The following is a 12,431-nucleotide window of genomic DNA, read 5'->3' as shown; positions in this document are numbered from 1 at the left end:
ACACACGGGAACTGAAATTTTGCTGTGTTAGATATTCATTTTATGTAATGTGAATGGTTTGCCAGTGTGTATTATTGTCCTCCTTATGTTTTTGTATTGTGTTGTGCCAGCCACTACACAGCAAATTTCCACCCGATCTATTTTAGGAAACTTTGCCACGAATGTGATGAGTTATTTTCTGTCTTTATGGTTTTGTGTCTCTCAGAAACGCCACCACCAGGCTACCTCAGTGAGGATGGCGAGACCGATCACCAGATGACCCACAGCATGGACACAAGCTCCCCAAACTTGTCACCAAACCCCGTTTCACCCACACACAGCAACTTAGGTAAGGACTATGCGTCTGTGTGTGTGCGTAAGAGTGTGTTTGTGTACTTTTCTGTCTGTCTGCCCTCACTTACAGACAAATGTTTCAATAGTGTATCTCCCCAGTGGGAATTCTCTGTTTGATTTGACTCCAGTTTTGTAAGAGGAAACCAGGTGATGAAAGAAGCCTTTGTCTTCCCTGTTACGCAGGCCAAGACACCATTCAGCCCACGCTCACTTCAATGACAATATCCTATGTTTATTCTATCAGGATGGAAAAACGCCAGGGGGGCTTGGCTGGAAAGCGTCTGGTGAAATAACAAAATCACACCAGTTTCATTTGGCAGTGCCGTCCAGCTCTGTTCTGGACTTCAAAGCCGAGGACAAAATGTCGGGGTTGTTAGACAGTGGCCATGTTGAGGGAAAAAAGAGCAAATTAACGGAACCAGTTGAAGTTACTGAAAATGATCATGGATAAGCCTGTAATTTGACCATTTTGGCTCCAGCATCCCACCAGTGAGGGTTGAGTTTCCACATTTCGTCTGGTAGAAGCTTCTGGGAAACAGCGTATGGGTTTGACATTTTGTGACGCAAGCTCAGCCAAATGTTTTCTTTGGTTGGGGTTTTTCTTCCCCCTCTAGGTCCACCTCAGCCCCTTTTCTCCTCGCATTTTGCATCTTCTTTGCTCCTGTTCATTTTCATTTTCTCCCCCATCTGTTTTCTGGCCGATACTCCTCTGATTTGCACCAACCTTGACTCCTGTCTCCTGTTATCCATTTGTTTTTTCCCCTCCTGTATTGTTTTAAGCATTGAATTTCTTTATTTCTTTCGATTTTCTTTTCTGTGGTATTTTGCAGGAGTTTTCATCAGATAACTTGAACAGCTCTGTTTGGAAATAATTACACATAACATAATTGTTGGGGTGATTTTGTAGGAGAGCACATCTGCATAGAAAATAAAATACTTATAAAAAATAAAAGCTGAAAAATTACTTTTTACTCTGAGGACTCTCTTGATAGGGAGGAGGGGGGCGGTAGGTAGTTTAATGCACTGGTTGCCTCACCATGACTCCATTGTATTCATATATTACTCTTCTATCAATCCAGGCTAAAGTCAATAATTTAACATGTCATATTAATAATGCATGTTGTTTACCCTGAAATAAGGGGGCTTCCTTATGTTGCTCCCCTCCTGCTCCTCTCTCATTTTTAGGTTGTGGTTGACTGCTAGCCAGACGTGCTTTGGTTGTTAAACATACAGACTTCTCTTATAGATTATTATGAGTGTTAACGTTATCTTTCCAGCCTTGCGGCTCCGAGCTGTAGATGGGAGACTCCTGGTTTCTTTAGGATAAGTCATAAAACTTTAGCCTGGCTTGCGGCTGGTAACTAGTCTGGCAACTGTGAAGACTGTGGGGTAAAGACTGATTGTGAGATGTTGTGATAAAATTGCATTAAAGCTTTATCTCTTCTGTGGAGTGAACACAAACCACAGCCCTTCTTTACAGTCGCTTTACTGGAAGCTGAGCTTATTTCAACACTTGATGCTGACTGCTGTCGCTTTGGAAAAGCATGCTCCTTACTGTCTGTGGCACTTGCCAGCCCGTTTTTTGTGCTTTTACACACACAGGCACACACACATGCAGGGGAGTCTCGCTTCCCGTAACAAACGCTGCCAAACTTCATCACATACACATGTAACCTGTATTAAAGGGGAGGGCTAGACCGGTAACATGAGTCATGAAAATGAGAACCGTGCAAGCTTCAGCAGATAAAGATCTAGCATGACACGTTTGATTCAATTTACTGTACTTGACGTTGCACGTCCTGCGATGTGATGATTGTGTGTGAGCACATTGCAACATCAGTGCTGAAACAATATGTTGCACCGTCCTAATCTGCACGGTTTATTAGCCACCCTACTATCTACAGTGTCATTCTGTCATTTCTCTCTACTTCCTATTTGGGTTTGATGAAATCAAACTGTATCTTTCTCCGTCTCTCTGTGTCAGATCTTCAACCAGTGACATACTGCGAGCCGGCCTTCTGGTGCTCTATCTCATACTACGAGTTGAACCAGCGAGTAGGAGAAACCTTCCACGCCTCACAGCCCTCGCTGACAGTGGATGGCTTCACGGACCCCTCCAACTCGGAGCGTTTCTGCCTGGGCCTGTTGTCCAACGTCAACCGCAACGCAGCTGTGGAGTTAACGCGCAGGCATATTGGTGAGACATCATTCAGTGCACATATAATTCATTTATAATCACATGCTCATTTTTAGAGCTACTCCAAACATGACGTGAGTCTACATTTGTGATTACTGCTCATGTCTTCATTGTGGCATTTTATCTGAGTTTGTTCTGTCTGTTTTCCTCAAGGCCGTGGTGTGCGGCTGTATTACATCGGAGGAGAAGTCTTCGCTGAGTGTCTCAGTGACAGCGCCATCTTTGTCCAGAGCCCCAACTGTAACCAACGCTACGGCTGGCACCCTGCCACAGTCTGCAAGATCCCTCCAGGTGTGTGCCAAGCTGACAGAGGCAGTTTTCTCATACGATGTAGCACACAACAGGAGATAGTCTGTGTCGGAAGCGTTCTCGCCTTCTGAAAATACGGTGGCGCCTTGGTAGAGCGTGCAGGAGGCAGGATGTGATGCAGATTACACTGTGGCCACATAGCCGCTCAAAGTTTGGTCTTAAACAACAGAGTCACTTGCCGTTTCATTTCAGCTTTGGCCCTTACCAACACACATTCCCGTATCTTGTCATCTCTCCAGTTAGGCATTTTTATCGGCATCTTCGTGTAAATGGCCCTCTTTTTTCACCGCCAGACGTTATTTTTTTTACAGTTTCGGGTAGGCCGCATCATAGAAACATCATCAACATGCCAACTCACTTGACAATTACCTGCTCTTTTCACGCATGGACTCAATCGGAAATTACGCCTGCTATGTACTAGGGAGTTGGCAGGGTAAAGCCCACTTACTTTCTGATTAAACTGATTCGGACATTTGCGTTCTCACATACAGCTCCTCTGGGTAATGTCTAGATAAATGCAGAGTTGCAGTGCATGTGTCAAAATGGCTAGAGACACCTTTTTCCAGTGTCCACCATGAAGTTGGGCTGTTCTTAACTTTAATAACTGAGTGAAGTCCTCGGGGCAGGAATATACTTCTGGAGACACAAGTTAAAATTGCAGAGGTGGATGACTTTTCCACTTCACAAATCCTCCAGTTTGAGCACTTTCAATGTCTATGGCAAAACTGACGACATTGGAGGATTGTTACTCAGCCAAGTTGTGATTAATCTAAGTTTAGTTAATTCTTTTAAAATGGATGATTCAGAGCAGAACAGCAGAGGACACATCAGGCCCATCACTTTCCCTCATCACCAGTCCAGGGCTGTCCTCATTGGTTAAAGTTTTCCTCTCCACAGTAGTCTGTTTACTTTTACCACATGATTTGTAAAATTGGTACAAGTTTTCCCTTAAAACACATCACACAAGTCCTAATAGAGTTTTGCTGTTGGCAGCAAGATGTTTACACAACGCATTGCTGCCCTTTGTTTTCTGAGTCACTTGTATCCTTCCCAGACATGCACATCTTTATCTGCATGTAATGACAGTTTTACATGTTTGTTTCATGTCTGAATAAGCACCTGGGTTTCTTTGATGTAAAGGTCATGTATGAGGTCCAACCCCGTAACACTATTAACACAACACAAGTCTGAAGTGATTGCTGTCTGATTAACGTAAAGGCTACAAAAGGTTACATAACCAGAGAAATTAAATGCGTATCTTATTGAATGCATAGATCACTGTGTCAAGTATCATCTAGAAATTGAAAAATTAAAGTTCCCTTGAAATGAAAAATACATTTTCCCAGTTGTAATCTTGTTAACTGAGCATTTATTTCTGTTTATAAGCTAAATACATGTTCAAAAATAATAGTATTCAAGTATTTTTTACATCAAATCCAGTCTTTCTTCTTCCTGTAAAACCAGGTAAAACTTTCAAATGTTTGATGACTCATCCTCCACTCAGGGGCGTTTACAAAAGTCCATCCAATCACATGAGACTTTGAGCCACAAACTAGCCACGCAGGTCACACTCCACCAACCGTGGGTTGTAGTGACTAACAAAGCAATATGGAGACAGAATAGAGAGAATATGGCAAAACCTTTGATTTCATTTCCGAAACACTGTGGTGCAAGTCTAATTCATTAATCTCCCCCTTGTCCTCCTCCCTATCTAACAGCGAGGGAAGTCTTAGTGGAGCCAACAGTCTGCTCAGCCACGAACGAATCGCGCTAAACTCTAAGCCGGCCCACTTAAGCGGTCCAGTAAATTGCGCAAGATTTGATTTAAATCAGTCTTGTAACTGTACAGTGCTCAAAAAGTCTGTTTCACTGGGAAATTCATCACAGTACTGAAGCACAAGATGCCTTAACTTCTGTTTCACTGGGACTTTTATGTATGAAACTGTGTGAATCAGGTGATTTTACAATTCTAGGGAGATTCCTTTCCCTGTCAAATTAGGCTAAATAAATTGTGAGCCTGTAGAAACAGAGTAACATGCAGGCCAGCTGTCTCCCTCCTTATATTAACTTTCATCCACAGTTCCCACCCATGTTTAAAAGAATGCTCCACTGATTTAGCTTTGCATTCCTGCATCATTGCTCGGCACACGATAAACAGTTAAAGAAAACAGTTTCAGAATTGAATCAGCAGAACCAGAGAAATAATCTTTTTTATTCCATGCATTCTTGTCAAAACCTGGCGCCTCCATTACTCATGATGCAGTGTTACATCATCTGAGGCAGTTTATCAGGTTTCTGCTCCCTCTGGAGCCACAAAAGACTTTATACGAGTTCCCCTTAAAGCAACACCGCCCCAAAAGCTGTCCCCAGCCTTATGTACATCATGTCTTAATACCACAGTTATTGTGACCAGCTGTTGTGGCCTGACTTTTGGTTCTGTGCTGGTTGTTTCCTCCAGGATGTAACCTGAAGATCTTCAACAACCAGGAGTTTGCTGCCCTGCTAGCCCAGTCAGTCAACCAGGGCTTTGAGGCTGTGTACCAGCTCACGAGGATGTGCACCATCCGCATGAGCTTCGTCAAGGGCTGGGGAGCCGAGTACAGGTAAGCTGCTCATCAGCTTTGGGTTCATGACAACCACTCACACGTTTCCTAAACGGTAAACCTCGACCGCTACAAAGCTGAACTGCTTAACACATGATAAAACCCACAGCCAACTTGTCAGCAACATTATAGGCGCTGTTGTGCAAAGATCAAGTCCTTAGCAAGCCCTTATGTAAACACAGACAATAGAAACAAACAGACTGTGAATCACATCCCACAGTCCAGCCGCCCCCGCTCTCAGGCATCTGCTCACACTCTGGTGAGTCCGGTGTGACGTCGCCGGGCCCTCATCAATAGGAACAGGCCCCAGTTGGCACGCCAGACTATTTTTAAACAAACACACATGTGCTGTGTCAAAAAGAGATGTCAGATTTTCCCTCTTCCATCCCCTCCCTGTTTTCCATACTGTCTGACTCAGTGATAGTGAAAAAGGACGAGACGGAATAAAAGGCGAGCCGGTGATTGGCTGAAAGTTGGCTCTGCTGAGGAGGTTTCCTCAAGGGGGAAACCTTCGTGCTGCGAGCGACTGCTCACCAGTCCTGTCCAGACCAAATGCTGACATGTGGAGACAGTTAAAAACAGGATTCAGGTTACTGGACCAGCCGGGCCTCCACCCACACCTCACTGTCTCTGTCTTTTCCCATGCTGACTGTTGGATGTTTTTAACCCTTTTGTCCCTTTTACCTGTTCTTTCTTTAATCCAGTAAAAGAAAAAGTCCACAAAATGTCAACAGGCGGATGTAAAGATGAATGAAAGATCTCACTTTTGCATCCTTGTTGCACCTAATTTATTCAGACAGAAGCTTTATTGCCAGCAGTCATGAAACAAACCATATAAACCAGAGGGAAATCATGCAGCTGGCAAGTGTTTCCATTCATCTGGCTCTGCCAGTGCATAAATTAGATGTATAACAACGTACAGGATACGTTTTGCCTGCTGTTGTCGTTGGCATTAACTGAGAGATTATGGTGTTTGATTCACTTTGCTCATTCAAGCTGGATTAAAACATGGGGTGTGGATCTTTATTTTCTCACCAAATGAAATCAGTTTTGAATGATTTGTCAGGCAATTCAACACAACACAAAGAAGTCAGCGGCAGAGAACAGAGGCTGAAATGACAGGGTTACTATCACCGGGTGAGGCACACTGAAACCAGAATCCTTTCGGAAATCTGATCCGTCTTTTTTTATAGAACATAAAAACTCTTGTGCATTTTTTAATATAGCGTCTGCAATGTTTTCTGCAGCTGATGTTGCTCTTTCACCAGGCACTTTAGACATAAGAGCAGTCATTTAACTCCACTCACACTCATACATTATTCTACTTTGAACACGATTGCCTCTCCTCTTTATGGGAAAAGCAGTGAGGGTTTTTGTATGAAGGCTGTGGGGAATCACAGATGTGCCAAAGGATATGGAGATCAAATGTTGAATGTGTGGAAAGCTTTATTTATATTGCCTCTTCTAAAGTTTTAGTTTTTCAAGAACCAAAAACAACAGAAATAAATTACCCTCTCAAAACCATTTTTAAAGAACATGTAAGTGGAGAAAACTTACCATCACTTTGTACATCCTTTTTAGATGTTTATAGAACAAATGTTTGTGAGATAGAACATCCTCTTTTCAGTTTCAGTATGATACCTATAAAATCACATTTTTTCCTGAGCATTATTTCAGCAGAGAGACATAGAGGATAGCAAGCGCTAGCCAAGGTCATATTTATTCTGGTTTAGCTTAACTCATCACTAAAACACAATTGTTGTAGGCACGAAATAAAGATGACAACACAAATAGAAAAGACAAGGTTGGTTTTTCAGCTCACCTAATACTTTTGGCTCAGTTGACATTAAACTGATTTTAAAGGGGACCTATCATGCCTCTATGTATTTTGTGTCTTATTACAATCAAGGATGTTTGTATTAAACATGTCAGAAGTTCTAAATAATGAGGTAAACATATGTAGAAGTAATCCCTCAGCCTTAAGACTGTTCTGAATACTCAGTTTTTTCTACTCTGGCTACAGTATGATGTCATCGTGTGTCAGATTTCTCCATCTGGTCGTCAGCTCCAGGCACACTGCTGCACGTTTTTATATTATGTAGCTTACACTGCTACATGTAGCTACATGCTAACATCAGGGAAACATGTCAGCTTGGTTGCCAATGTCATAAACTTCTCCCTGATTGCGGATCATATTCCTGCTTCAATATGTTCGGTTGTGTTGGGAAGCTTTTGTTAGTGTTTTTTTAGGGTGGAAAGTGGCGCCATTCTCTGTTACAGTTATTTCTTCGGCTGCAGAGATATGGAAGACCCAGAAAGTTTGACTTATTAGAGCAGACTGGGTTTATTCAGGAAGAGGGCGTAAAGAGAGAGGCGCTAAAACTGAGCATTTCAGACAGAGGGTAAATTCAGGTGTTCCAGCCATAGACTGTAAAACTAATAGGCGTAGCGACCATGGCGTCACCCATTGGTTTGTGGACTCCCATTTTGAAGCCTTGAGTTTGGCACTTAGGCCGTCACCATCTTGGGTTTTTTGAGCTAGAAGTGACCATTTTTGGGGAGGATGGCGCTGCGGGGGAGTGACGGGTGATTGTGAAGCTGAGGATGCTACACACACACTGGCAGCCAGCGTGCACTAAATGTTTTGGCACCTCTGTACTGGCTTCATTATTTAGCCCCAGAGGTCCCCGCTTGGTTTCAACAACGACAGTATAAAGAGTGTGTAAGTGTTATCTGACCGGTAAACTATGTAAACATGTTCTTATAGAAACCAAAAATGCAAGTACCTGAAACCTGAAAATGGGCATAATAGGTCCACTTTAAATTCTGTCTTAATTGGCATTATGATGTCTTAAAAATGGAACTACATACATCCAGTGTTGGTGTTTTCTTTCTTTTTGTTTTCTCAGGTCAGCTTCTCAGCTTACATGACAGCTAAAATGAAAGTAGTTTGACTTTGCTGAAACTTGACTTTGTAAGTTTACTCTCATCAGCCTTCCCTGTGTTCTCAACATCTGTCTCTGGTCTTCTCGTGTCTCTCCCAGGCGACAGACAGTGACCAGCACCCCCTGTTGGATCGAGCTGCACCTGAACGGCCCCCTGCAGTGGCTCGACAAGGTGCTCACACAAATGGGCTCCCCCAGCATCCGCTGCTCCAGCGTCTCTTAGGGAAACCCTTCATCCACCCACTTCCTGTCAGTGACTAAGAAAACACATAGACTGCACGCAGGCAAGAACGGCTACACAAACCCGGAAAGATGACGAGCCCCCCTCACTCAGCCAATCCTCACTCTGTAACTCAGTCCTTCCTCCCCACCAGCTGTCAGTAGCACTTTTTATATACATGTTGTTTGTGGCAAAAGGGGACAAGTGCATTAAAGCAGTACCATGTTAGTATGATCTCCACAGTTTGTCCTGAATTATTATTCTGGCAGATTTTAAAGTGCCAGAAAGGCTGTAGCAGTGGGAGGAGGGTTTTTTTGTTTGTCTTTTCAGTTAAGAGATTCTTATTTCTTTCCTCTTTTGTTTAAATTTCATTTTTCATGATTTTTACGTTTGTTTTGTACAGATGTTAACGTTAACCGTGGACATAAAAATGAACTTTTGTAAGCATTAATGACAGTTTTGTTCAACGTTTAAGATCATGTAAAATGCATGTCACTTGACTTTGTTTCTGTATTTGGGCATTTGATAGGTTATGAAGACATTTACAAATGTGACCCAGAGAGACGGATTGAAAATGATCATATAACGGAGATGTTAACCACCGTTTTTAAACACTGTGTGAAGGAATATACTGTAAGCTGTAATCTGTTTAGGTTTTCATACTGTCATTTCATGCAGTCTATGTCACTCTGACTCGGCAGATAACAGTGTTTAACTCAACATCTGAGTTTCATACAGGAACAAATGTTACAGTAAAAACAAGAAATCAGTCACTCTAGATAAAGCAGACGGGAGGTACAACCTTTAAACCCATACATGAGTACTTAAAGACAGTGGCATTCATCAGATGTCATCAGGAGGATGATGCACTTTTGTAAAATGTTAATATTCTCATGAGGCAATGCTGGCAGAGAACATTCAGTTGTAGTTCACAGCTGCAATAAGGTTATATGAAATATTTTCCTGCATTAATTTCAGGAAGCTTTGCCAATTTGCAAAATACTTTTGCATTGTACTGTGTAGTAGGTAGCATAGGATCACACAGAACTTGAAAACATCTCACAGACTGCGCTATTCTGCAAACCTGTAGTTAAATTATCATTTGAACACACATGATGTAGTTGGAATACGTGTGTGCTCCGCAGACGGCTGTGTAAAGAGAGCAGGAAGATGCCTTTGCTTTTTATTTTTTAATTTTCTTTCTCAGCAGTCCATAACATTGGTCTTATTTTTAGCCATCAGTGATATCGACTTTTTGCACACTCAGGACCGTAAAAGAAAAAAAAAAGCTGAATTATGTACAGAAACCAGTGAAAAGGACAGATGCATGACTCTCGAGACTTTAAAATCTATTTTGCTACCAATTATTTTTGTAGGACAGTTAAGGTGATAACTAAGTGTTTTTGCATGACATGACAGAAAATACTGCGAGCAGGTGTGGGGATACGAACATCGTATTTTTGTACCTGTGAAGACGAGGCAGTTTGAGTACAAAGCACAGCTTTCTACAAAGGGAAATGTTTAGACAGATAGAGGCGTGTAAATAACAGTAGTAACTAATAACTCCTCGAAATCTGAAGTCTCTGTATTTTTTTTTTTTTTTAGCTCTATGTACATGTAGTACATACTTATATACATGTGTTATAATGTGACCGTTAACCTTTATAATGTTGATGGTTTTGGAAAACAGAGGCTCAAAAATGCAAAAGTTGTTGAGTAAATATTGAGAGAAGCTTTTGCTGGAATAGGAAAGCATAGTCTTAGTTTGGGTCCTGTTTCCTGTCAGCTACCCGCTGTGGTGGAAGTGGATCGATTTCCTTCTGGTTCTATAACACTAGACAAAGACACAGTGGGCGAGCACGGACGATGTATTGAACCCTTTTACAGTACTTATTTACATTAAACCAGCTTTTGATGTTAATGCCAGCCCAGTGGTGCTAATCTTTAACATTTTAGGGACTCAAGAGAACAGCAAAGCCATACGATTTTAAAGCTGGTAGATTTTTAATCTCTATTAAATGATGATGACTTGTTCAAACTATAATGTGGGATTGTTTCAGAGACAGTAGCATCTACCGATCTGAGACAAGACAGCTCTCTGTAGAGCTTCTAGTGTCCTTAAACGCAGCAATCCTGACCCTGACGGGCTCTTTAACCCCGCGGTCAATGTAATTACCCAGTAGGGAATATTTTGCAAACAAATTTGTCTTTTTTATACACTCTTCAAGTTATAGTGCTTGTGCTTTCCCCCTTGTTTAAATTGTTCACTGTAATCGTTATTATTAGTCGTGATTTATGTGTTTGTGCTTTGAATTGGTCTCTTTAGATGTCTTGTATAAAATTATACCCTTTATTTTTCTCTGCCTATAAAAAGTTGATGTGATGCTCTATATTTTTGTTTATTTTTGTTGGTCTATGAATAAAATATATATCTCATGGTGATACTGGGGCCAAGTAAGAAGGAAACTCAAGCTCGATATTACAAACCTTTAAATGGAGACTAAGGTATTTCTCCAATGTGGACCCTATTTTCCCATGTTTTTGTGTCTAAGTAACTAATGGAGACAAAAAGTACTTGTTTTTACCTCTGACAGGCTCACATTGAGATTTTAAGTGTGACAACATTGCACGAAACTTTGCGTCAAAAGGGGCCAGTTGAGGTGGTTCAGGCATCTGCTCATGATCCTCCTGGGCGCCTCCCGTTAGAGGTGTTCCAGGAACCTTTAACTGGTATGAAGCCCCGGGGCAGACCCAAAAGACGCTGGAGAGATTACATATCTCGTCTGGTCTGGGAACCCCTCAGGATCCCCCAGGAGGAGCTGAAAAGCGTTGCTTGGGAGAGGAGCATCCGGAGTACTTTGCTAAGCCTGCTGCCCCTGTGACCCAGCCTCGGATAAATGGTTGAAAATGGAATTGAACCCCCACAGAGAAATGAAACGTTTTTCTTAGCTTTCGCTTGTCTGCTTGTTAGTGTGCGTCACGAAATCTCACTCGAGGAGAAGTCTCGTGATGAAATCAGCTAAATATTCTACCATGATACTGAAAATCTTTTGTCACAATAAGCTACGCTTTCTGTACTCCAACACAACAAACACTTCCCGGGACTCCTCTCTCAAACTCTTCACCACTTTTGTTTTTCCTGCAACAAGTCACACCTCGCCAGATTTAGGAATGAGACTTCTCCTTGAGTGAGACTTGGTCACAATAACAAAAACGCCAGAGAATGGTAAGGAAAATTGTTTCATTTCTCCGTAGGGTCTTTTATGTAACGTTAGACACTTACAATCTGAGCCTGTCAGTGGCAAAAACAAACATTTGTTGGACCTAAATTGACAGTGCAGAGTTGCCTACAGGGATTACATTGCAGCCTGTTTTGCTGCTGTGGCTGCAGTGTTCTTGCTCAATACTGGACCAGTGTCAAAAATTGTTGTCTCCATTAGTCATTAAATCCCACTGCCAAAAAAAACCACTAACACCTGCTAACAATTCACTCTTGTATTTACTGTAAAACTTCAATTCGTAGCCCAGAGTATTATTTGCTTAAATCACTGAACACCACAGACTTATGTTTGGGACAGGCCCTTGATTCCCAAAACTGTTGCTCAGCAAAGATGGGAAATATTTATTTAAACCAGTGTGAATATTACTTGTATAAAAATTTGTTTCAATTGTGAATCATTTGATCTAGATCCAAGAGACAGCTTCAACAGTTACAACACTAGTTTTACGGCACCCGAGGATTATAGCACCCGGCATACTGACACAACACCTCTTTAACACATTAATAAATAATAACATTTGCAACCTGGACCCTTGTGGACTAA

General features: G+C 41.8%; 1 protein-coding gene across 1 annotated transcript in view; it reads left to right on the top strand.

Moving 5' to 3' along the window:
- The window catches only part of smad3a (SMAD family member 3a), a 39,194-nt gene extending 28,145 nt beyond the window's left edge, over nucleotides 1-11,049 (top strand). The window contains exons 4-8 of the mRNA XM_033628476.2: nucleotides 206-328; nucleotides 2,318-2,530; nucleotides 2,684-2,821; nucleotides 5,298-5,442; nucleotides 8,487-11,049. Coding sequence (XP_033484367.1) covers nucleotides 206-328; nucleotides 2,318-2,530; nucleotides 2,684-2,821; nucleotides 5,298-5,442; nucleotides 8,487-8,610 — 743 coding nt within the window. The 3' untranslated portion in view covers nucleotides 8,611-11,049. The remainder of the gene's footprint in view (nucleotides 1-205; nucleotides 329-2,317; nucleotides 2,531-2,683; nucleotides 2,822-5,297; nucleotides 5,443-8,486) is intronic.
- Nucleotides 11,050-12,431: the final 1,382 nt, after the last annotated feature.

This window comes from Epinephelus lanceolatus, chromosome 2 (assembly GCF_041903045.1).
Source record: "Epinephelus lanceolatus isolate andai-2023 chromosome 2, ASM4190304v1, whole genome shotgun sequence".
In the NCBI taxonomy this organism is placed as follows: domain Eukaryota; kingdom Metazoa; phylum Chordata; class Actinopteri; order Perciformes; family Serranidae; genus Epinephelus; species Epinephelus lanceolatus.
This window is presented reverse-complemented; position numbering and strand designations above follow the sequence as displayed.